At 42.4% G+C, this 26034-nt stretch overlaps 1 protein-coding gene across 1 annotated transcript; it reads right to left on the bottom strand.

Moving 5' to 3' along the window:
• Positions 1–709: 709 nt before the first annotated feature.
• mpc1 (mitochondrial pyruvate carrier 1) lies at positions 710–24182 on the bottom strand. The gene is made up of 5 exons (XM_039739074.1): positions 23985–24182; positions 12715–12718; positions 12371–12467; positions 9444–9576; positions 710–1196 (listed from the first exon to the last, which is right to left on the bottom strand). Exons 1-5 carry the CDS (start codon positions 24053–24055, stop codon positions 1175–1177), a joined length of 327 nt encoding a protein of 108 aa, XP_039595008.1. The 5' UTR covers positions 24056–24182; the 3' UTR covers positions 710–1174.
• Positions 24183–26034: the final 1852 nt, after the last annotated feature.

The following is a 26034-nucleotide window of genomic DNA, read 5'->3' as shown; positions in this document are numbered from 1 at the left end:
AGAGGCTCTCTGTTAGGCTCCACCCCTCTGACAGTCACACCTCCTCTCTCAGGTTCCACACCCACTCCCTCCAAGTTCAGCATCTCTCCCTCTCCGAGGACTGCGTGACCCCACCAGAATTTTAAACTCCAAAAGCCACAATAAGTGACAAAGCCACCGCCTCCTCACCGCTTTGGTTTAACATCTTGAATTGTCACAGTCCGTCACCAAGCCAAATGTTTGGAGACATTTCATTGGAAAGGCCCAGGCACCAAGTTTGTAACCATCGGCCATTTCCAGCACTAAGAGCCGGGGCATCAGAAGCGCCCGTGTAATCCGTACCTCAGCAGTAAGTGTGGACGAGGCTCTAGTGGTTTTCTACTCTACACTTTGCCGTTTCACCCATCGCTACCCACGACTCACCAAGATGCTGTAAATGGGAGGAGCCACAGCTGGAAGTCACTTGCACCGTCAGTCAGGCAGGCAGGGTGGCGTAGTGGTTAAGGCTTTGGACTTCAAATCCCACTACTGACACCACTGTGACACCACAAACAAGTCACTTCACCTGCCTGCACTCCAATTGGGAAATAAAACAAATGAAACCAACTGTACGTCTCAAATGTTGTAAATCTTCTTGGCGTCAGCCAAATAATTAAATAAGTCGTGTAAAGTGACGAGGCTCCCAGAACAAAATAAAAACTCAAACAAAGGCACACTTACCAGCTTTGAGTTGATCTGACGTTATTCTTTATTTTGTGTAAGAACAATTCACTCAAATGTCCATTCTCATCGTACAATACTCATAAATTACATAAAGGAGTTTTACTGAAACCTGCTGCCCAGGAGCTACCAAGGTGGCCTTTGGAGTTTGTTGAAGACGCACGTCAGCTGGGCTGTCCCATCAATTCTTGCAACTGCCAAATGCAATTCGATTATTGTGAGCCGACGCAAACGGACGTACCTAAGTTACATATGAAAATAAACGTCAGCACTGTAACAGTTTGCTTGTATTTAAATTTCTTTTTTTTTTTTTTAATTTATTGCCGTCATTTATTAAAGACAACACGATTGATTCCTGTGCGTCACAGCTGTGCAGGCTAGTAGTCATTAACCGGTTTGTGGAAACGTTTGAAGTCCACACACATTCATTCACACAATGGCACGTGGCTCTCTCGGTGGCCGCTTTGTCCTCCTCCTAGGCCTTCTTCTGTTCTAACCTGCGAAGAAGAGAAAGAGCGAGTGAGAAAGAAGAGCGGAGGACAGCAGACAAACAAACCGTCAAGCCACAAAGCCACCTTCACACTGTCCAGCAGTGAGCGAGCGAGCGAGCGAAACCGTCGGCTGGCGATTTCTGGCCGTTTACCGAGTCAGCACTGCCGCATGTGAAGGGTGCAGGGAAATTCCTACCTCACATGTGCTGCCTGATCAAAAGGCGCTATATAAATCAAATTGTATTATTATGACTTGAGGCAGACGTACAATGTGTGATTTTTAATTTGGCACAAAAGTGCAAGAAAACCACTGAAGTAAATAAAAGTGCAAGTTTATGAGAAAATAATAAAATGATGATTACTGCCTTTGATTGTAACAGCCCTACAGTGACGAGACGAGACTTTTTACGCGATTACCCCGATGGGACGCCTCAGATTAGGACCCAAGTGCTGCTGTGCAGCGGGCGACGCCATAGGACCCCAACAGGCCAGACCTCATTGGCTCTCTGGCAGTCTCGACTCTTCCAGAGATGAGGCTCCAGAGGCCTTTCCCAAAATCCGCTTCATAATGCGAGCAGAGGGGAGTCCTGTCTGCCGTTTCGGAGCTGTGCAGTTTTTACGGTGGCTGGAGTGCCAATCCCGCCACCAAACCACAAGCAGCCCCCTCGCAGTTTAGCTTCACACCCAGGACTTGAGTCTTCAGTCAGGCACATTACTGGCATTGTGAAGGAGCGCCCGTCACGGCACTAAGGCCATGTGGACAATTCCCTGAGGGTGATCTGCCCAAGGGGATCGTCTGCTGGGGACGCGAGTGGCTGGACAGTCCAAAGGGACACCCATACAAACACCTGGCTGTGGCTCATAGATGGTCACTCCCAGAGGGTGGGACTGAGCCGTGTGTCTGCAAGGGGGGCGTTTGTCAACCAGGATGCCCGAGCTGTTTTATCATGTGGGTGCAGCAACATGTTGTACCAGTGGATGCCCCCCAACCTGACCGACTACAGTGCAGTATGTGCCTCGTCTTCCCAAGAGCATGTGCTGTATTCTGTGGAAATTCAGTACGACAGACGCTTCATTTTACAGGGAAGCACTTACAGATGCGTCAGTGTGAAACTTAAATGGTGGGTTACTTGGAAATCACGAGTTTACCGTTTAATATTGCTGCTTTTTTACTTTTACAATAAACACACTTTGGTGTCATTTGTGATACAGTAAATCAAACACAAGTGATTATATAATAAAGAGTACAACACAAACCTTCCTTTTTGTTGTATGTAAACAACCAGCCATCGTCACCCCTCAAAAATGAGTCAAGTGCAAAAAGCTTAAAAACCAGGGCTGTTAAAATCGGGGTCTGCCGTATTAAGAAAACTAAAGTCACACGTGTATATAAATGCTAGAGGACATAAGAAAATCTTAATTAGTAGCAAAGCAAGGCAAAGGAGCGACTACAAACACAAGCGGACAGTCGTGCTGCACAGGAAAGTGAAAGCTAGAAGTATCAGCGAGCACAAAGAGGGTTTAGATGGCGACACCCCATTGTGTGCTGCTGCCAGAGCTCTGCTGTCCGGTCCGCACTCCGTCCCTTAGCATGTGTGTCCCTGGTTTTGAGGGAAGGCAGCAGCACTGCAAGCATCAGATTTTCAGTGTAAATTCCTCACCAATACGATGACAGGTAAGCTCCGGCACACTTCCATCATTCTACTTCACGAGTCAGAGGCCACTTACTTCAGATGCATTTCAAGTTGGAATACTCGGAGGCTCCGCCCCCTCCTCGCTTCACTCGCCCACCCCCGGGTTTGGTTAGGGTGGTCCAGATCTAACTATGCAACTTTTAACACAATGCAGGAAAACAATACAAGACAAAAGGAATTGTTCGAAATATCTTATAATAAACCTAAATGGACTTACATTTTGGAATGCAGGGCAGGTGCTGCCATCTATTGGCAACAAAGAATTTATTAATTCTCTATAGGGAGGTCCAGATCTAATTATGCAATTTCTATTACACTATAATTTATTACATAGAGAATTCACCTAAAAAAAATAAAATATCTGTGAATTAATTCAATGCAAGTCCATTTTCGTTTATTACAAGATATTTCGAACAATTCCTTTTGTCTTGTATTGCTTTCCTGCATTGCATTAAAAGTTGCATAATTAGATCTGGACCACCCCATGCAATTTAAAGATTGGTATTTTCATGGGTATTGTTACATATGCATTATTTTCACTTTTACTTTAAAACTTTAGTAAAAACAATATTTGGAATGAACTTTTTGTCAAGATCGCATTGAATTTTGATTCCGTATTTGGACTTTCATTGTGATAACGCAACATTTAACTGCCTGAATATCATTTCTTTCTCTCGAATAAATAAAATGACTTTTTCAAATGTTTGTCCATGCTCTTTCTTCGCTTAGTCGTTGACGTGTCATCTACATCATATAAAAATTATTGTCCTGATAACATTTATAAGAGTTGAGAGTGCAGGAAGTGTGTCTGCCAAAAGCATTCGCACGACTGAGGTTAGATGATGGTGGTCTTGTTTGACAATAGTTGTAAGTTGGGTGTGGCTTGAAAGAATCTCATGTTAAAAGTCTCCGTGTCACAGGACTACATACCACGCCAACGTTTTTGGAATCTTTAAATTCTCACTGGCAACACGAATTAGATGATCTCCGACTTAAAGTTTAAATCTAAACAATATACTCAATCTCCTTTCGCTGTTCTGTTATTTCACGAGTAACATTTTCCATTTGTTTGTGCTAATGCGATCTTTATTTGAGAGTTTCAAATTATCGTACTTCCATTATCTATAGCCTGCTCCGCATGTGTACCGCGCCTCATCTCGCGGCATGTGTAATGGTCTTTCTGAGAAAATCACATCTCGTCTCCTTCCAAGATTTTTTTTTTTTTTAATAATAGAGAGACAAGTCAAGGCAACACAACTTAGGAAAAATAATGGCAGGAGGGGATGAAGTTTCTATTAGCCTTGGGTTGATTTTTTTTTTTTTTTTTTTTTAAAAAAAAAAACCTTTGCTGAACAGTAATACTCCAAGATTTGTCTTTGAATGAATTAAACGTGATCACGGTTTTGGATTTGTATTTGCGGTCGATGGCCTGCTGGACACAGCCCTGCATTAAAGCGTAAATAGGTGATCAATGGCTGTGTGCGTGTGTGTCACTGACCTGACAAGACATTACTGGGACTTGGTGATGCTGGCTTACCTTTCATGCTGTCTCCATAATGAACTGTGTGCTTCAGTCTTAGCTGACTGCATAAAGTTTCATTGCAGTACTGCAGTTTATAAACTATGACATTTTTTATCAATATCGTTGATACTGAAAACATAATTCCAAATTACAGAAATTTTCTTCATATTGGCAATAAAACTTATAAAAAGTATCGGGTCAACATCACTTCTCCATTTTTCTAGAGGATGTTGCAAACACAAGAAACGGACATACACTTTTAAAAAGCTAATGCATGGGATCAAACTCCTCAAAATGAGCACGGTCAGCACGGTCGTCTAATTAGTCACATGATGTCAGAGCCTTCAACTCACAAATGCATTCTGTGAAGTGAGAGGTCCCAGGTGCCACACACTTCACATAAATAATCGGCAGTTCAGGAGGGCACACGTAGGCACACGGGGTAAACGTGAACACACCACTGCGATGCTGATTGGGGTGCTGAGCTGATTGTGTATTCAGGTGCAAACATGGCGATTCGGTCAAATGCTTCACTCACACCTTTGAGCAGCTGACCGTTAGCACCTGCACCCAATCAGTACATAAAAAGGGGGCCTGCACTGGGAAGGTGAAAGAAATGGACAGAGGTAAAGAGAAAACAGAGGCAGGATGTGGACAACCCATTGTGGGTGGAAATGGAGACAGGTGGTCAGGAGTGAGCCCCCACTAAGGGGAATGTATAGCCAGCACTCAACTGGGCTGAACAGGGTCGTTCTGCAGAGCACGTCACAGAGCAGGAGTGACCCATATGCTCGGCGTAGACGAATGTAGAACATACGGCATGGCTTCCAGGTCCACAGTGTGAGGGCACGGGATGGCAGCGAAGGACACAAGCCAGATTGTAGTGGTTGACTGCACCGGTCAGTGGGCGTCTCCTCGGGCTGCAAGGCCTTCCAAGGCAAGTAGAAGAAAAGTAATTTTAGAAAGAGGCACTGGGGCTTACGTTTATAAAAGACGACCTGCACTTGTGTTTTAACTTCGTTTTAAAGGATCATTTATTGTTTGTTTGCTTTTAACCTCCACACAACCACTTTGATTTTATGGATTATTTACTTATTCAAGTTCTGCACTTTTGGACTTTGGTTGTTTGGAAATAAAGCACAGGACACTCTCACCTACTCTTGCTGACTATGTGCGTCCAGATTTGTTATTGAATGCTCTGGGATCGAGCACCCAGCGACTGTGAAGCCCACCCAGACCAACACACATTCACATTTAACACTAGAATCCCTGAAGCCTAAGAAAAAACTCGCAATCCTGGCCCACCTTAAATTCCTTTGCACCACTCTATCAGTGTCTTTTGTTTTGTAAATGTGTCGAACAGCACAAGCAGCCTGCAGTCCCACCGCCACCCTCGATGGAGCTCGCCTTCGGCAAAAAGATCTGCCAGCTCAAGCCAAGGCTCCTTATCTGAATGCGAGGTGCCTGGTGTTGGATTGGGTAAATTATATATCGTCATTTGAAATACATACATTTCATGTGTGTTCCGTGTCTACAGTAATCTGTGTAAATGAAATATGAAATGTTAGACAGAAACTGTTGAACACACAACTAAAAAAAGAAGCGTTTTTTTATATTTTAGTAATAACTAGGCTGACACGCCTTTTAAGGCGACCGACTTTTAAGTTGACTACTTCTTAAGGCAATTCAATATGTAGATCAATTTGATATTTTATACAAACCCATTAATTTGGTTATATTGCATTTGAGCGGTATTACTTTAATACTCATAGTTTGTTATTTTTGTGATGAAATTTAAACTTTTTTTTTTTTTTTTTATATTGAGGGCACCCTTTTGAACCCCCCTTATCTTTACTACGCGGTGAGGCATTTGTACTTCATCAACATTAATTATTTTCAGAGACATAATTTTGTCTACTTTTCCAGCACATCGCGTACAAAAGCAAGGGAACGATGGGAGCACCAGAACTCTGCTCACATCATGTCGCTTCGTACCGCAAGCTGCAAGTAGCAAGTCTGTGATAAGCGGAATACCACTACGCTTTCCACTCACGGGACGGAAGGACAATCCCGACCGCTTTTATATAGGAAGAAAGAAGAAGATGATATCGCACAGTCTGGAGTAGAAAATCATCTTTTACTTGGAAAAACGAAACTACAAATCCCATCGTGCAATGCAAAATGGGACGGGGCGTGTGTGAAACTCCGCGCCTGCGTAGCACTCACAGGACGGAAGGACAAACCCGACCGCTTTTATATTGAAGGATTGACAAAATGTAGACATGAAGTGTATAATGTGTGAAGGCTGAAGTCCAAATATCAAATAAACATTTTCACAAAAGGTATAAGGATAACAGAACAAGTGTGCTTTTCTTCAAGAATATAACCGAAGAAAAAGAAATCCAGTTAGGGTACGACACAGACATGACGCAACATGACTGCTTGGGGGGTGCAGCGGTAAGAACTGCTGACTTGTAATCAAGAGGTCGCCGGATCGATTCCAAGTGCAAACGTTTTGAGTAGTGAGCTGCTCTTATTGTTACTATTATAGAATAAAAACACATTTGATTCAAGTCTAACAGCCACCTTAAATGTATGGTACTGTATTGTAAATGTATTGTTTAGCATTTTTTTTTTTTAATTCAGTTTTATTTTCTCAGTCACATTCACGCTCCCCCCAATCGGACACTGCTGTTTTCAAATAAAGACGTGCTACAGCAGAGGTGAAAGAGAAAAGAAGCCCTACCCACAAGAAACATCCACTCAAATATAAGAACAACGCAGCTGCACCAGGCTTAAAGGCAAAAGATGGCACCATTTGGATGCAGCAACAGGTCGGCCGTCATCCTGCCAGTCAGTCTATCCCACACGTGACCCTATTCAAAACAGCAGGGCTTACAGAGCTCGTCAAGGTATCATGTAAAGTCCTGTTTGTGATTATCTTTTGTGATGGTTTTTACATGAAAAACATTTCCATGTTACTTGTATAAAAGCCAGATTGAATGTAATTTACTTATATTCTTTCAGCATAAAGTCACAACTTGACTGCAGAGTTTCCTGTGTTTGATCGACACGGCCATGCTGACAAAGTACATGTGTAATGCCATGAAAAATGCGAGAGCAGCTTCCACCTGCAGCTATAGACTCTTCAGTACGTGAGAGACTCTCCACGTTAGTGTTTAGATCTGGACGGCGTATGTGCCCAAAAAAAAACAGAGTCTGACTGAGTGAAGTGTCAGCTTCAGTACACGAGCAATGGTACGAGAATGCAGTCAGATTTCTTTATTGGGGCCGATTGACAAAATTTAAAGATGTTAATGGAGAGGTGCGAAGGAATCGTAGGCTTCAGGGATTCTACTGTTCAAGTGAACGTGTCTGTGCTTGATTCCAATGCTCATTTGTTGTTTAGAGTGGTCTGTAACTAGGAAACCTGGACTGCTGACAGAGTGGGAATCCTAAATGGAATGCAGTAAATCGCCAGGTTTCACAGTCAGTGTAATGCTGCAGCTGTAATCGTATTCGTGATTTATGTACGATTAATGGTGCAGCAGTCCTACACTGAAAGTGGTCAAGATTCTCATGGATTCCGAGTGGCTAATAGCATCCCAGTGACTATGCCAGTTGTGACAGAACATTTGGGTCATTTCTATGTTTCAAATTTCATTGAACAATCAGGAAGTGCTTCCTTGTTTATGTTTAGACAGGCACAGTTGTGTTTGCATTTTTGAGTGTATTGGTAGGAATTGGGGCAAGAAAACCATCCAAATGATATGTCAGGTCTATGAAGTAGTAATAAACTGAGGGACAATGGCCTGCAGCTGCAAGTTCCTGGTGGCACTGCATTGTACTTTTAACAGATTAGCATTAACTAATGTAGTCCCTCCAAGTCAAAAGGCAAATAGCAATGGTGAGTACATTTAATCTACTGTGAGAAGACAGCAACAGTGAAAGGAAAAGCTGATAATGTGGCTGACGAGGGTCACCAACCACACATTGATATTCGATAGCAAGACGGCATCTAAAGTATTGTGTGCAGTTCTGGTCACCATTCTACATGACAGAACGGCACTGGGCACTGCCCAAAGGACAGGAAGCAGGTGCATCAAGGCAGAACAGGCATGGCCTACTGTGACAAGCCTACAGACATTAGCCGGTTGAGTTTCAAGCAGACAAGACTGTGTGGGGGGCCCAATCCTGGTTTTCAAAATTCTCAAAAGGCATTGATAAATTTTTATTTTATTATTATGCTGTCTTAAGGAATTGTTCTGTTGTGTATATTGTATTGTCCCCCTACTTTTGACACCCACTGCACGCCCAACCTACCTGGAAAGGGGTCTCTCTTTGAACTGCCTTTCCCGAGGTTTCTTCCATTTTTCCCTACAAGGTTTTTATTGGGAGTTTTTCCCCCGTCTTCTCAGAGAGTCAAGGCTGGGGGGCTGTCAAAAGGCAGGGCCTGTTAAAGCCCATTGCGGCACTTCCTGTGTGATTTTGGGCTATACAAAAATAAACGGTATTGCATTGTATTGTATAAAGTAGATCTAGCAGAATTATTTCAAGTAAATGGTGAAGCTTGTACTTGGACAGCAGTGGAAATTAAGGGGATGCATATTTAGGACAAAAGTCAGTAAGAAGATGACATGTGGGAACCTGGAGCAAGCTACAAGATGTGGAGTTTAAACAGAAACAATAACAACCTTTAAGAAGGATGAGGATGAAATGCTGGGACAGCTTAGTGATTAACTAACCAAACAAGCCTGCTGGACTGCATAGTCTCCACTTGTTTGTCCATTTTTTTTATGTGCCAAGGAGAAAACATGACAATACCTGGAGTAAAGCTTAGGTGGTCACAGGAACAGCCTATGGATTCGACGGAGGCAGGCACTGGGCCAGTATTTGAACCCTGAAGCAATAGTTCTTACACATTGTGTTGCTGAGAAGCTACTGAATTCAATAAATCTGAACACGTGTCCACATGAAAACAAAAATGGAGAAGTGTGTGCTACAACTTAAGGCTAACATCCTAAAAAGAAGACTTACTTGTGTCTGATGAGCCTTCCACCCTGAATGAGCTGTGCTGACTCATTACATATGTGGCAGGCAAACAGAAGCCAATTCCTGGGCTGGACTTTGTAGGCAAATCTCATGAAAAGAAGGGAATAGCAGCAAAGGGCTGAAAAGGAAAGAAAGGCAAATAAGAAAAACAAGCCACTGCTGGACAAGTTCTCACTTGCGATGCTCTGATGCAGCTTTAGCGTTAGCCTCAAAGTACCACCCTGTGCCTCACGCCAAGTGAATCACCTTACCTGCCGAGGCTCGCACAGTGAAAACAGGAGAACAGACACCTCCAGAAAGTGCAATATTCACAACGTCAAACACGGTTTGTTAGCATAAAGCAGGGGTCCTCAATCACGGTCCTGGAGGGCCGCAGTGGCTGCAGGTTTTTGCTCCAACCCAATTGCTTAATAAGAAGCACTTAACACTTCTGCTTCACTTTAGTGGTCTCGCTCGTTAAGATTTTGAACCCTTATTGATCATTTTAGTCTTAAACAGCCGTAGTCTTGGTTTTTAATTTGCTCCAAATTAGCAATAACATGCAAATGACAAAAGAGACCAGCATTTCTCCATTTACACCGGTGTGTATTTATCATGTACTATTGAGTTTAATTAAATACCTGGAAAGAAAGTGACGAGAAAAAAAAAAAAAAGTGATGGACTGAGAATTACTCCTCCATTTTAGCCTTCTAATCATTTGGATGAGATCCCTAGAAAGGGGAAGAAAATCTAGGATATGAGAATGAGCTGACATAGCAGAGTTAAAGCACAAACAAGCCATGAGATGACATTATTGGCAAGAATTGCTTTCTAATTAAACAACCAAGTTAGAACAAAAACCTGCAGCCACTGTGGTCCTCCAGGACTGGGATTGAGGACCCCTGGCATAAAGGATCCCTCCCGTTTCTAAAGACACTTTCTAATTATTTCTAAACTTTTGATTTTTGAGTCACTTCACCTGTCAGTGTGCATTTAAGCCCTTCAGCAGAGGTGCCTTCAACGTGCACATCAATAAAACAAAAGAGCTTGAATTGAGAATAACTGGTTAACTAAATTAGCAGGCCGGGCTATTGGACAAGTCTGGTTATTTGGGCACAGCAAAGAGCATCCCTCTCAAATATTCATTTCTTTAACATGATCACATGAAATACATTTTAGAATTAAAACTTTCACCACAATGGCATTGATGTTATAAAGCTGTTACTGAAGGATAGCCTTCCTTATATGGTTAACAATGACAACATGCACAGTCACAAATTATGGTACCCAACAGTACTACAGAGCATTAGAATAACCCTATTGAACAGAACAAAAAAACAACTTTAAAACATTTAAAGACAAAAGGCAAGAAAACATGGCGGGGCTTGGGAAAGGACCAACCAAAAAAAAAAAAAAAAGGAAAACCAAACTCACTGACATATCATTGAAAATCGATTTGACTACAGAAGTCCATCTAACAATGTTCTGAGCCCTACTGCTCCCAATATACTAATCAGGAAGGAGTTATAAATACATGTCTAAGACTGTGCATCAGGACTCCGTAATAAATGAGAGACAGAGGAAGAATGGGATTCACGGGAGCAGAGGCAAAACAAAAGCCTCTGCTATTCAACAACATTTATTTCTATAACACATTTTCATACAATAAAAAAAAAAAAAAAATGTAGCTCAACATGCTGTACATAATGAAGAATAGAAAAATAAAAGACACAGTAAGAAAAGAAAATAAGTCAAAATTAATTAATATAGAATAAGAGTAAGGTCCAATGGCCGGGGGGGACAGAAAAAACAAAAAACAAAAAAACTCCACACAGCTGGAGAAAAAAAAAAAAAATCTGCAGGGATTCCAGACCATGAGACCACCCAGTCTCCTCTGGGCAAGAGTATTCAAGAGTAACTTTATTGTACAGACTCCCCTGGGTTAGAACCAAACCTTTTTTTTTTTTAAACATAACCCTAAGTAGAGTTAAAAAAAAAAACAAAAGAAAAGAAAAGAGGCAAAAACAACTTTTTAAATAAAAAAGTTACTACATCTAACAGAAATATGCAAATACCAAATTGTCAACACAGTACGTGGCCTCCATGCGACACGTTCTGAGATGTCACAATCAGGACAGTAGAAGTGTACTTGTATGCTTTTCTTGTATTGTTTTTCTCTTGCTTGCACACGAGAGGACAGAAAGTCCGTGCCTGATCCGCATGTTGGATGTGCCCATTGTGTTATTGCAGGCTATCGTTGTGCCTTGCAGTCCCCCACGTTCATCATTGTGAACAGTGCTTAGGGGACTAACATCATTCTCGTCTTTCCACTTGATCACAATCGCTTTGGTTTTTGCCTGCTGCCACTTTACATGACTGAACCAACCAGTCGGGTCATCACTACAGCTTGATTCAACTAACTGTTTAGTTTCATTTCGTTATAAAACTGGCTTTACAGTATCTCACATATATGCCATTGGGTGTTTTGGTTGAAGACTCCGCCCCCACTCAAATATTGATGAGTTATCATTGATTAGCAGAACTCAGAACTATTCATGCTATTCTCCCAGCATAATGTTATTTTATCCACTAAGGGGCAGCAGAATACTGTCCTGGGCATCATTTGGGCTTGACGCTGCACATCAAATCATAGCTTAACCTGAGAGAGACTTGGGGTTAACACCAAGGAGGTTAAGATTCTGATTCATCTTGAAGATCTTTAAATTACTGCAGGAAAACAAGGCAGAAATTGCTAAAGAGCATAAATGGAGATCTCAAAATAACTGAGCAGATTTAAAATAGGCTTTAGTGTAGCAGCGAGGGAGGCTTCTGTCCTTTTGAAGGGCAAACCTAAAATGGCACCAAGCTTAACATTTGTCACACCAGTTAGTAACAGATATGCAGTCTTTTCAATCTTCTTGTTGCCTACTCACCAAATGTCATTCGGCCACTAATAATTTCTGGACTCTTCTTCATGTCATTGATAGCAGCGATGGGGAGACCCCAGTTGGCTACAGGGCCCCAGAAATGCTAGATAAGGGCCAGACAGAAAGAAAAATAAAAGCACAAATTCAGAGTTAGGGTAAGATATGCAAGTGCAAGAAGTACAAGCAAGTAGGAGAGTTTTGTACATGTAGGAGACTTTCATAAATCTCATTTCTTTTGATACTGTAATTAGCCTGAATCAAGAGAAGGTCAGCAATAGGAAACGAGCGACTATAAAAGTCAAAGCTAGTGCTTTTGTTGTGTGAGCTGAAGTTAAATATTATCTGCTTACCGTGCTGCAGGCCAAGGTTGTCACATAGGTCAAGGCAATCCAGGTGAGCAAAAGGGAAAAGAATAAAAAACAATGATGAGCATTTCAACATTCAACAGACTGCAATCAACAAAAGAACTTTGAAAACAGACCAAATGAAAAAATTGACATTAATAGAACATGAAATCTACAAAGTCTTGGCAGGACAAGAACACGACGTCACTACAGCAGCAGTCCACACTGAACAGCCCCTCAATGGTTACGATGGTTTAGCTGTTTTATTAATGTAGGTTTTCTTTTTTAATTCTTGCTCTTCAGTAAACTACATACAGAATATCAAATAACAACAGAGAATTGAACACTAGGAGGCCAGGGTTACACGCTGGCAGTACTTCAAAGTCCAAAGCAGCTGCCAATCGCACAACTTCAAGGCCTACTAGAAACTGTCTTACCACAAATAAAAATTTAGGATTCCGCAGGCCTGTGTTCACTAGACAGCAGTTGCTTTATACTTTAGCAACAGTTAAGAGTTTGTAAAGAAGAAAGTGCAAGACGACAAAGCACTCAGAATGGCACAAGGGTTCATTTAATAACAGTACATGCAAAAGGAACTCTTAGGTCTGCAGCCGATCCCCATAGTTGCACATTCAGATGGGACTGAGCTTTCAGATTGAAGACGGGACGACTGCTGCTTACCAGTGAAATGGGAGGGGTTACGCGGGGGAGAGGATTTCCACTTCAGCTCAAACACTTGAGCCCCCACTTTATATTTCTGCATTACTCAGATTTACCTGAAGTATCGGTTTAACAATATTTTAGCAAAAAATGTATGTGTTATGGACACACGAGTGGATACCTGACATGTAGATTACCCAATACTATAAAAATGTCTGAGGAGGAAATCTAAAGTAATTGCTGCTGTTCAGTGTTAACCCAAATTTGTAGCAGAGACTTTGACAGGATATTAAATTACACATTTTCCTCATCACTACCAACAAGTCAGTAAGTAACAGATATAAAATCACAATGCATTTATGGAGTAGTCCTTTAAGAACACCACTCTCTTGATTTGCACTCCATTCCCTTTTATGAAATGTCACCTGCCATGTATCTGTCCAAATCCATCGGGGACCTTTGCCTTCCCAAATGGTTTGGCGTCATCTGCAAACTTAACAGGATGGTAAGCTACACTTTCATAAAGACTGTTTTCCTAATAAGATTATAAATGTCTACTCTCTCAAATTGCTGCCGGCAGACACACCAGCTACACCTGACCCTCCGCTGGATCAAGCAAGTTCTAAAGCACATGGATTTATATGTAATATGATATGGCGAGCCACACTTACAAATACAAGTGCACTTTACAAGAAAAAAAAGAAAACCAGGCAAATCTCGGGCAAAGACACAGAAAATACAAGATTAGTGCTGGACTGGTACTAAAACTTTAACTTTGGTATCAACAGCAGCTTCTAGACCTCAGTATCAATACTGAAATGCTACTGAAGCAAAAATGGCGCATCATCCAAGAGGTGGAACATTTCTGCATGGTGGACTGAAGAAGACTCTGCGCCAGTCAGAAACTGCTAGACAGTCAAGGAAATGTCAACGTGCCAAGGGGGCAATACCAGCTATTAGAGCCAAAGGCAGACATACATTTTCACAGAAACAAGTTGTGCACCCGATACGTTTTTTTCATTAAATAAAATTCCACCTTCCCCTTCACCAAAATTACATCATCTTTATCTATATAGACTTTTTAAAAGAACATCAAATCTTGATATGAGCACATGGTAAATAAAATAATAATATTTCACATGACTGCATACACCGATTTAACAGCACCCTTTGTTAACTCAGGAATGACAGTTTCTATCCTGGGGGTCTATCAGGCATAACCAGCTGGCATTGCATCAACCAAATCTAAACTGCACTTTCAAACTCGCCTTCTCCTCTCTAGACCAGAGGTGTCCAATTCCAGTCCTGGAGGGCCGCAGTGGCTGCAGGTTTTCATTCTAACCATCTTCTTAATTAGTGACCAGTTTTTGCTGCTAATTAACTTCTTTCATTTAAATTAACTTGAATCAGGCCTCTTAATTGTTCCTTTTTCCCTTAATTAGCAGCCAAACAATAATGAGACACGAAGCAAGCCGTCACATGACCAGCTCAGATGTGCCTGTCACACAATATCTGAAAATAAATAAAGGTGAAGGCCTCAGTAAGGCTGATTTCTCAGATCACCAGAACATTTGGATGATATTCTTAGAAATAAAACACAAAATCAACAGTTTTGGAAATGTCTGCTGTGGCAGAATGAGAGCAGCAATGAGCCATGGAATTAAATAATGGCTTTAATTACCAGCAAGAATTGGTTACTTATTAAGAAACTGGCTGGAATGAAATTGGTTGAAGTTTGAAGTCCCAGTTTAGCTGGTCTGCTGTCATCTCATTTCTGTTTGGCTGTTATTTAATGAAGAAAGGAATCAATTCTGAGGACTGAATCCTTAAAAACAGGGCTATTAAAATGAAGGGAAAAGAAGTTAATTATCAGTGAAAACTGATTAAGAAAAGGGTTAGAATGAAAACCTGTAGCCACTGCGGCCCTCCAGGCCTGGGGTATGACACCTCTGCTCTAGACAGACAGACAGACAGACAATTTGGCTTATTTAATGCTGTATTTGTACTCTTATTGTCGTTCTGCGTTTTAGTTCCTGTTTGCCATGGCACTAGACAGTAGCAACATGTACGAGTAGGACAATACTAGCACTACCGTGTTTAGTTTGTCATTTATTCTCCTCCTCCAGAATTAGAGGTAATCCTTAAGTGCTTTTGTGCTAACTGAGCAGAAAATCAACCGTTACCTCACATTTCCTCAGAAATGCCAACTAGAAATCCACATGATCAGAAAATGGGAAGACAACGTTGTCACCGGTGGGAGCTCCGAACATTCAGGGGTTATGTAACCACAGCATTACTCGAGGTAAAGGCAGGCGTTCAGGAGACGACATAAACCAGTAAAACAGGACAAGGCTACTTTGGCTCTGATGACCTCACCATGGTGACTTAATGGCAGATCACGGAGTCACAATCATGAATTTCTGAATGCCACAAAAGTGCACAAGGAGAAAGACCCTCAAAATAGAACCTAAATATTTAGACAATCCAAGTCAAAGCTTTTATCCAAAATAAGCACATATAAGGATCTACAAGCACTAAAACACACACATGTATTGTGGGGACCACCATTTCAGAATCTTCATGTGTGTAAACCCTTAACATGCCCAGGTCACAAGAAGAGTGACGTCTCAAACAACAAACAAAGAAGAAATGGGCTTTCAGAGTATATTAGGATCTGCAGAGTCTGCAATGAAACGTTTGACCTTTGTCTACTTCTATGAATTAGGCCTGGGCTGACGGCTTTAGCACCAGTTAGTAAAAAAAGCAACAACTTAGAAAATGTGCACATGGCACAATAGTCAGGTGTGTTTGGGGATTTATCAGACAGACGGCAACTAGGAGTTACACGAGCACCCTATGAACTTGGAGCTCTGAATTGGACAATTTGGAGAAAACAACGCTACCGAATTCTCAAAGTCCTGACCTTTCACTTTAGTCAATTGTATAAGAATATAAAAGGTAAAGCACCACTTCTGGTTAATGGAAATGGACCAAAGGTTGATAGAAATCTAGGTTTTGTACCTAGTACTTGTATGAAAAATGTGGTTGAATTAAGTCGTAAAAGCGTACTCAAGTTATCACGTTTAAACACACACACACACGACAGACAGACAGACATCATTCTAAAAATGGTATTTTTGGACTCAGGGGGTCTAAAATGTCAGGTCGAATCTTCGGATGATTACAATATTTTCCCTATACTTCATATATGAGAAAGTCAGTCAGTCATTATCCAACCCACTATAACCTAACACAGGGTCAAGGGGGGGGGTCTGCTGGAGCCAATGCCAGGCAACACAGGCAGGAACAAATCCCTGGGCAGGGTGCCAGCCCACCGCAGGGCACACACAAACCCCAAGCACATAGTAGGGACAATTTAGGAATGCCAATGCACTTAACCTGCATGTCTTGCGACTGTGGGAGGAAACCGGAGTACTGGAGGAAACCCACGCAGATACGGGCAGAACTCCATGCAGGGAGTACCCGGGAAGTGAACTCAGGTCTCTGTAATGCAAAGCAGCAACACTACCACTGCACCACCATGCCGCCCATATGAGAAAGTAAAAAAATGTAAAAAATAAAACTTGGACAGCCACAAACGCCATGTTGGCGGTCAAACTGCATTTGGAGTGAAGTGACGCACGTGTGCTACGTTCAGTTTGCTCTTTATAGAGTTTATCTTGAATTGCTTTTCTTAAGGACCAAAAAAATTAACAGCAACCTCACGTTTCTCTGAATAGTCTGACAAGAAAGTCACGTTAATGCACCGAAGGGGAAAGTTGAATGTCACGGCTCAGAGCTCTGAATACTTCAGCAGCACACGAATACAGCAAGAGCTAACCAAATTGATAATTGGATTATTTTACATTTTTTGAATTAAAAAACACACATTTTTGTTTATTAAATGCTAGCTATGTCACCCATGGAAGACCGGTATTAAATAAATAACACGCATCCATTGCCTTGTGTAGAGCCAGCACTTCCCCTACGCGTCTCTCAGTATCCTCGTGTGTCTCAATCAGTCTTAGCCGGCGCGTCCCCTTTAAAGCCTGCACCACAGGCCGATTCATTTCAAGGTGTGCTGCTCGCCTCCCGTCTGCTTTACACTTCCTGTCTTCAAAGGCTGCTCGGGTTGTACCTCATTAGTGTTTAGTGACCTAACATCGCTCATTACATTATTCACTTTGTCACCATTACTATGTTCCATTTTAATGCCATGTATTTAAAAAAAACAAAACAACCAAACATCACAATCAGGAAATGAACTTCACATCCACACACACCCCGGATCCCGGTCTGTGTGTCAAGCGGTCTTGATTGCGTTTGACTGAGCAACCAAAGGGAAACTGACTAATCAGAGCAAAGTCAAACTGACCAATCAGGACTCTCGGAGGGGCTGCTCTCCTGCGTGTGCCGCTGCTCGATTGTTTAAGTGCTGGTTTGCCACTTCCCTGACTCCATTCTCTACTCTTTCCTGCCGTTAATTCTGATGGTGATCATTTTGCCCTCCTCTTCTCTGGTGTCTGGGTTAACCGAAAATCTCTACCCCTTCACTCGGGCTGGGGCAGCGTACACTGGGTTCTCAGTTTTAATGGTGGTCTATTGTTAAATAGTCTGTGCTACTCAGTTTTTAGGAACAGCAGCTAAATAAGGAATATTGACGCTACAGTCATTACTCATGTAAAGATTACAAAGATGCTGACATTTCAAATATAATTTGTGAAGCAGGAGTCTGCAGACACAAAGTAGAAGAATCCAAGCGACAAAGCAAATGGAAGGGCCACATGTTGCCCAATTGGAGTCATGCATGTGTGGCAAGCAAAGACTCAAAACTGCAGTAGGAATGGAGAACCACCAGATTGTGCAAGTTCAGTGAAATCCGTGCATGTCGATTAGAACATCACCACTCCGCACCGTGACTAGCAAGCGTAACTAACTCAAACTGAAACTTTGGTCTCAGCAGGAGTGGTGGCTCGGAGGCTAGAGATCTGCATTGGCAATCGAAAGGATGCCGATTCGATTCCTGTAAATGCCAAAAGGGACTCTGCTCGGCTGGACCCTTAAGCAAGACCCTTAACCTGCAATTGCTGAGCGCTTCGAGTAGTGAGAAAAGCGCTATAGAAATGCAAAGAATTATTCCTTGCCTGAAATAATTAACTTGAAAGGATGAGATTCCTGACTGCATCGCCCTCTTGTGCCTAAACTCTGTTATAGGTTTATTCAGTCCTTATTCTCACACATTGTCAAATGTGCTATATCCTAACACAGGGTCACGGGGGTCTGCTGGAGCCAAGGAAGGAACAAACTGCGGGCAGGGCGCCAGCCCACCGCAGGACACGTGTACACACACACACTAGGGACAATTTAGGATCGCCAATAGACCTAACCTGCATGTCTTTGGACTGGGGGAGGAAACCCACATACAGAGTTCAGTGAAATTACTTGCAGATGCTAATAAGCACACAACTCATCGCCACCCTCCAGTGCCAACTACATTCTGTGTGTGTGTGTGTGTGTGTGTGTCATGCCTGCTAATGTGTACCGGAGCCTTCAGTAATTCACCCAATTTCTCATACGGCACCAGTTTAGAGTCTCCAGTCTAATCTTCAGATCTATAGGAAATGGGGGGGAAGAGAACTTGCATACAGGAGGAGGACATGCAAATTCCACCCAGACAGTGACTGGCCTGGGCTTTGACTGCAGCACCTCCACGACAGCCCATTTAAACACAAAGAAAACAAGTCAAATCAAGTTGGGGAGCACGTACTGGTACAGTGCGCTGCTGCACCCACTATATGGCGAAAAAACTCGGGATCCCGGTTGGCAACCCCCCAGGCAGCCACGCGGTCCAGTCCTACCCCCTGGAAATGACTCTCCATCTGCCACAGCCTGGTCCAGCCACTCGGGTCCCCAACAATGAGGATCTTACGAGCTGATCACCCTCGGGGAAACTTGCCACATGGCCATAGTGCCGTAAGTGACACTCTCTCACAATGCAGGTCATGCGCCTCATTCGGGACTCCATAAGCAACACAAAGTCAAACCAATGGTACCCAAGGATTTTCTGGAGAGACACAGTACCAAAGGAGTCCAGTCTTCATCTCAGGTCACTGGATAGCGTCCATGTCTCACAACCATATAGTAAGACAGGAAGCACCAGGACTCTAAAGACAAAGAAAACGGTGGCGCAAAAACATTTGGGGGTTAAAAAAAAAAAAAGCAGCTAACCTATGACCCACTTCCACAACATCAGATTCAGGCAAACCCTGAACGGCACAGCCCGAGAACCCAGTGCCCTGCACTTCAGTAGGAAGTTGCACTATGACCAGAACACAAGCACGTTACCCAATAAGCCCTTTGACTGATCGTTTCTCAAGGAGCAAACAAAAACAGAATACATTAAAAACAAAATGTTTCAAAAGATATAAATTTAGGCAAGACTACTTTCAGTGCGAGCGGGCACCCTGTGATGACCTGGTGAACCCATTTAGTGTCAGTGCCCACAGTAAATGACAATCACAGGCTGAAGTTGGGCATCTGAGTTAAAATTGGAGAACCAGAATACTGAAATGGATGTGGGAAGCCACAGCAATCAGACTTTTATTCATTCTGACGGATTACAGCGACTGTTAAAAGTATTACTGAGGCTCAGGGTCAAAAGCAATGGACTCAAATCACAAGGCTGGCCGTCTGAATACAACATCTGACTCTGTCACCCTGATCAAAGTCATGCAACCTGCAATTGTAAAAACATCAATTGTGCCAGATGCTTTGGAAAAAGGTGTCATAAATATACAGTACAATAAAAAATGTACCATTACAGTATTACTATGGCAGTGTGCCTGAGCAGCTGGACTGCAAACTCCAAGGTCAAACCATGACATGCCACATGCTGGACTTGGGCACTCATTAACAGACAGTGGCACAGCAGCGTATGAAGCGTAAGCCACAAAACTGTCTGGTCAGTCCGCACCTCCCACTCACTAGAGCTGCGTTTCCTCTGCCAGGCGTCAATCCCTAAAAATCAAAATTGGTGAAGATACCCAATGTGATGCCCGTGGGGGTTTACTTTACATGGCCTGAATGCGGCCTGGGCATTTACATACCTTCAAATGAGCACCGAGTTGTGACGTAGCGACACAGGTAAGGCGTAAACGAGGATCTGTGCGTAATTCATTTCTGTTAAGGCTCTTCAATGTTATGTTCTACAAGTTCACAGTTTATTGTTAAATACGCCGAGCTGGCTCAGGAAGACTATGACATTACTGTATGCGCCTTAGCATTTTCTGCCACGGTTATGTCCATCGATACTGGATACACAATATGGGGGTCAAGAGGGCTTGGACTCTTAGATGTTGTGATGACTTCCAATGCCTGCTGGACTTTCACAAGATGCATAAAAGTGACAAAATGGAAGTCGCATTCTAAAGTGAAAAATCCAGTCTGTTACACTTGGCACAAATATTGGTGATCAGAATGAAACTGGAATTCTGTACCACAAACTAAAACACGGATACCACAGGATATTGTGTGGTTTAGGGTGTTTACATGAAAAATTAAACTGTGTCAGATATGCAAGGAAGCAATTTGATTTATAAGGAAGACTGTGCTGACCAAAGTGCTGTACATACGAGAATAAAGGCAAAAAAAAAAAAAAGCAGCTCAAATTTTGAACCATATCACCACAACACAAACACTGCCTTAATAAATCACGTACCACATGTCACAATACAGAGACAGACATCATCATTACATGGCGCCCTCCAAATGTGAACGCTGAGGTCTACGCCGATTACTTCGTTTCCAGCCTGTCTCAGGTGGGTAGCACAGCTAGTATACACACACACACATTCTGCCTTATGGGACATAAAAAATTAAAATTCAGTAATAAAAATGATTTGGAAAAAAAAAAATTTTAGTCGCAACAAATCATAATTTTGTAACTCAAGGTTTGTCTTGCATTCCTGTGTGCATCAGCCACTTCAAATGACTTGTTTACATCCCAAACATGACTGTGTGCTGTTTAAAGGAATACTCCACCCAAAAATCGGATTTACACTTTCTCACACACAAAGTATTGGGAAAGCATTGGAATCGGACAAAAATTCCATTTACAGATTTTGATGAATCTCGACATTTTAGACCTTCCAGAGTCTGCAGATACCAACTTTTGGAGTCATGTTTGTGTGTCGATAACTTGAGTTCGCTTTCACTCAGGTCAACCAATTTTGCATTCAAGTATCAAGGTAAAAAACGTAGATTTCTATCAAATTTTGGGCTCTTTCCCGTAACCAGAAGTGGTGCTTTGCCTTTTATTCAGAAAGCTGCAGAGTCCGATTTATTCAATTTTACTTTTATAATAATTGCTCAATATATCATTAATTTGATTTGTTGTTGATGGTTCTTTAGTGTATATAATATAAAAATATAATCGTCTTGCAGTTTATTCCTCAAATATCCATCCCCATATCCGAGTATACGAGAAAGTCTAGGCAAGTCATTCACGATTTTTTTTGAATATTTTACTTACACTGTGTACCTTGTAGTGGGTGCCAAAAAAAAAAAATGTAACCTCATGTTTTCATGGAGAATGAATGGGAGACAAAGGTGACAAACACTGGACAACTTCAAATGAGATCAAAAACAAAATGGTGTTAATCGTGTCACATAATTTGCATGTCAAATCCTTCAGACACAAAGATATTGTTAAATGATTCAGAAAAATGAGTCCACCCACTGAAGGCCCCTTTGCACTTCTGAACGGAAGACAGGACTCTTGACCAAAGCATGAAGGAGGGCGAGTGGTGGGTCTTCAACTGTTATGCCCTTTCACCATGAACAGGAGATTCAAATTTATTCTCTGTCACCCCTAAAAACTACTTGGGGTAACAAAACTTTTGGATGGAGAATTCCTTTAAATTAGCCCTGTGAGAGGAGTTTCAGTGTAACTGCCGTTTCCGAGATAAGCTCCAGCCTCTATGACTTTGAAGGCACTCAGGCCGATTTGATAATGCAGGAAACAATGGATTTTTAGAAAAAATAAAAATTACATAAATGGTACAGGACAAGTGTTTCTTTGTTGTCTTCTTTTGACTAAACCCATTAGGGGTTGCCACAGCAGATCAGCTTATTCTGTATCTTCCGGTCCTCATCATCTTACCCTGTTACCCCTGTCACCTTCATGTCTTCTCTGACCACATCCATAAAACCTTCTCTTAGGCCTTCCTCCTCTCCTCTTACCTGGCAGCTCAATCCTTAGTATGCTTTTCCCAATACACTCAGCATCTCTCCTCTGCACATGTCCAAACCAATGCAATCTCGCTTCTCTGTATTTTGTAAAATGCACAAGGAATTGCTTGCTCTTAATGACTAAAGCAGCCAAACTTGCACTTTCAATGTGGAGTCAGAGTGTGTGGAGTCAGAGTGTAGGCAGTGCGTGCTAAATTGTGGCCTTACATCTATGAGGCAAATCACATTTGACAGGTCAAGAATTCACAAGTACTATTCCATGACTTGCTGTTGGTCAGATTGAAGATCATTTAACTAGCCTCCTTAAAAAAGTGGAAAAGCATCAGACTCTTGCAATTTAAAAATATACTGACATGAGCAGGATGACAGGATAATAATATTCTGAAAACTGCAATCATACACCAAAAAAATCCTGCTGCGTATTACATTCCAAACCTCCGAAAGGTCCACCTGCTCTTCAACTTCCCTCACACTAACAACAATCTGAGTGTGTTTTGTATGGCTGTACATTAATTCCAACAAACTGTGGCATTTTCTGAAATATTTTAAGTGTATCAGCAGAAGTGTCCAAATCCCTAAGCTCGTCAAAAGGAAAAACACAAACTTCAGGTGTTCACGGTGGTGGAGCCTCGATCGGCGACCTTGAGTTTTACGGTCCAAACCAGCGAGCACATACTGCACAGTATTCTTGGCTCCGAGACCCAGTGGCCCAGGTTTGGCGATGTTATTTTTCCATCAATAATAATAATTACATTTACATACCAGATCATTCTTTCTACATTGGTGTAAGTAACTAAGAAATATAATCGAACGCATAAGGTTCCTTTTAAGACAGCTTTGTTGCTTCCTGGGCTGCAGACAGGGCACACCGTCACAACGATTCTGACCGATGTGACTAGTTAAGAATAAACCGAACACGGGGGTCACATTTTTAAGACTGGCATTTCACCCAAAGCAGAACGTACAAATTAGGTATCGCGGCAGTACGTACACCACACTCTAGTTTGGCTCATCGTTCAACCTGTCAGTGTGCTTTTAAGACATCGACGTTAAGAAGTATACAACAGACGACAGTTCTTCCCCTCTGCGCGGCACTGACTTTGTCCCACCACCCGATGCACTGAAAGCACGAGAGTGTTCTGCGGTAGAAGGTTCGGTTGTAACGGAACAGAACCCCATTTCAAAAGCAGGGCAGTTTGTGTTCCGTGTGGAGTCGACGCCTACAATTTGATTTGACGCAACAGCAACACATTTCTCCGTAGAAGGTACCCGACGGGATTAATGTCGCCCGTCTCTCTACACAAACGAGAACAAATACACTTCATGTAACCTTAAAAGGGAGCAACAACAGGAAGACTTGGCGTTACCTCATTAAATACTCCCTGAATTCTTTACTTTTCAGGTGGTCGACGGCCTTGCGGGCTAGCACTCCTGCCATGGCTGTCTTAGGTCCTTTTCACAAAACAAAAACACGTCGAAGGTCCAAACACTCCAGCCGCCCGTTCTGCAGGGTCACTGAATGTGCGGCCCACTCTCGCGGTCTTCGGTTTCCGATATGGGCGGGATTTTGCCCTTCAAGACTGAAGTCCGATACTATTGGTTGCTAGCAAGCCGTAAATGGATTTTGCTGATGACGTCATGACAAGTTTGCGCCTACAACCGAGGGGCTCGTTTCAAGTAGTTAGTGTTGATTGGTCATTACGGAACCAATGAACGTTGAGGAAGTCAAGGACAAAGCTACTCTGTCCATTGTTAGGAGACGTAGAGACGCAAACAAAGGGGAACGCCGTGGGGTTGAATAATAGCCGGAGCTTCAGCTGATAGAAATCGTCATCAGATAATAATAGATTTGATAAAGAAGGGCACGGGTGCTCAATAAATGTTTAACGTTATGTCAGCTTAGGCAGAAATTACTTTCTGCGTCGAAATGTGCAAAGGAGTTCATTGTAGGGCGCTATTTAAAACGGAAGCTGGTTTTGATGTTCACCTTTGTGTAAAATGTTCTTATCCTCGTTAGTGTAATTGGGGTTAGTTAAACCTTTTTTTATGAAGACATAAGTTACATTAACAGACGAATCATAATCGGCCCTGAGCAAAAGACAATGTCCTGCGGTGCGTGAAGTGATAACATGACCAGTAACTATAAAACAAGCACCGTGGCATCCAGTGATGAGCAAATGCCCTCTGAACAAGAAAAGCAACTCTTTTGGCCTGTCCCAGATTACACAGAAAAGGGGCAGAAGGGGATAATCGCCCCCAAAAAGGCTAAAAGTGGCACTGAATGCCAAATGGATTCTTTCCTCTTTACATGGCCATTTTAATGGGCTTGCTCTGCTAAAATGGACTGCTCGCCATTGCAGTACAAAATGGAATTCTTTTTCAGACTTTGCAGGCCTGACGTTTTTATAGGATCCTCTGACACTGGCTCTGAAGCTGGTGAGTTACATGACAACATGCCAGCTCATGCTATGGGTTGATGCAGCCTGTCAGCACCATTACAGTATTAAAATGACTAACTGTTAACAGGGACGGATCCCAAGTCCATCTCAGGACACCCCTCTCCTCCAAAAACCCCTACTACCAGCCAGATTGAGAGTGCAGCACTCATCTTACTTATAATTATGAGACATCAAAGATAACCTAGTAACTTCATTGCACAAGCTGAGTAGACCGAACTACGTGGCACTCGCCTCATATCTAGCTGTGCTGCCCAGCTTTAACGGAGACATTTTCAAAGATAGCGGGCCTCGGTTATAGTGCCTTGCTTTAATCGAATATACTGTTTATGTATACGCTTTATTTGCTGTCTGTTTTCAAAATTCTTTTGGACTGTTTCGCAAAGTTTTAAGGAATTAAAGGTGAACATTTTATTTATGATGTATGGAACACTTGACAAAAGATATTAACTAATTATAATGTACATTTTATTAACTGTATTGGGTAAAGTTCAGATATGTAAATCAAAATGGTCCAAAAATACTCCTTCTTTCAGCACGGTGACGTGGAATTCAAATATCGTTTAAAGGCTATGAAAGGTCTAATAAACGCAGGTGCAAAGAAAACGTTTAATTGAGAAAAGTATAATTTGGATACAGAAAGTGTTTCATGTGTTACTTCTGGATGTAATTAGTAGGGGTTCTCCTTTGTTTGTATATTCATGTAACGCTTTGTAGGTGGGAGATTCAAAGTAAAGTTAGGAAATGGCGGGGGCGGCCCGGTGGCGCAGTGGGTAGCGCTGCTGCCTCGCAGTTAGGAGACCCGTCTGGGTTCACCTCCCTGGTCCTCCCTGCGTGGAGTTTGCGTGTTCTCCCCATGTCTGCGTGGGTTTCCTCCCACAGTCCAAAGACATGCTGGTTGGGTGGATTGGCGATTCTAAATTGGCCCTCGTGTGTGCTTGGTGTGTGGGTGTGTCCTGCG

The sequence above is a fragment of the Polypterus senegalus genome, chromosome 16 (assembly GCF_016835505.1).
Source record: "Polypterus senegalus isolate Bchr_013 chromosome 16, ASM1683550v1, whole genome shotgun sequence".
Lineage (NCBI taxonomy): Eukaryota > Metazoa > Chordata > Cladistia > Polypteriformes > Polypteridae > Polypterus > Polypterus senegalus.
This window is presented reverse-complemented; position numbering and strand designations above follow the sequence as displayed.

Bases quoted from the DNA above. Each gene is read 5' to 3' on its own strand.
- mpc1 (XM_039739074.1), bottom strand. From the start codon at position 24,055: ATGGCAGGAGTGCTAGCCCGCAAGGCCGTCGACCACCTGAAAAGTAAA. The intron at 9,577-12,370 runs GTGAGTAGGCAA...TTTCCTTTTCAG, and splicing joins TAGTGGCCGAATGACATTTG to CCCTTTGCTGCTATTCCCTT. The intron at 1,197-9,443 runs GTAAGTCTTCTT...TCTTCTTCGCAG, and splicing joins GGAAGGCTCATCAGACACAA to GTTAGAACAGAAGAAGGCCT.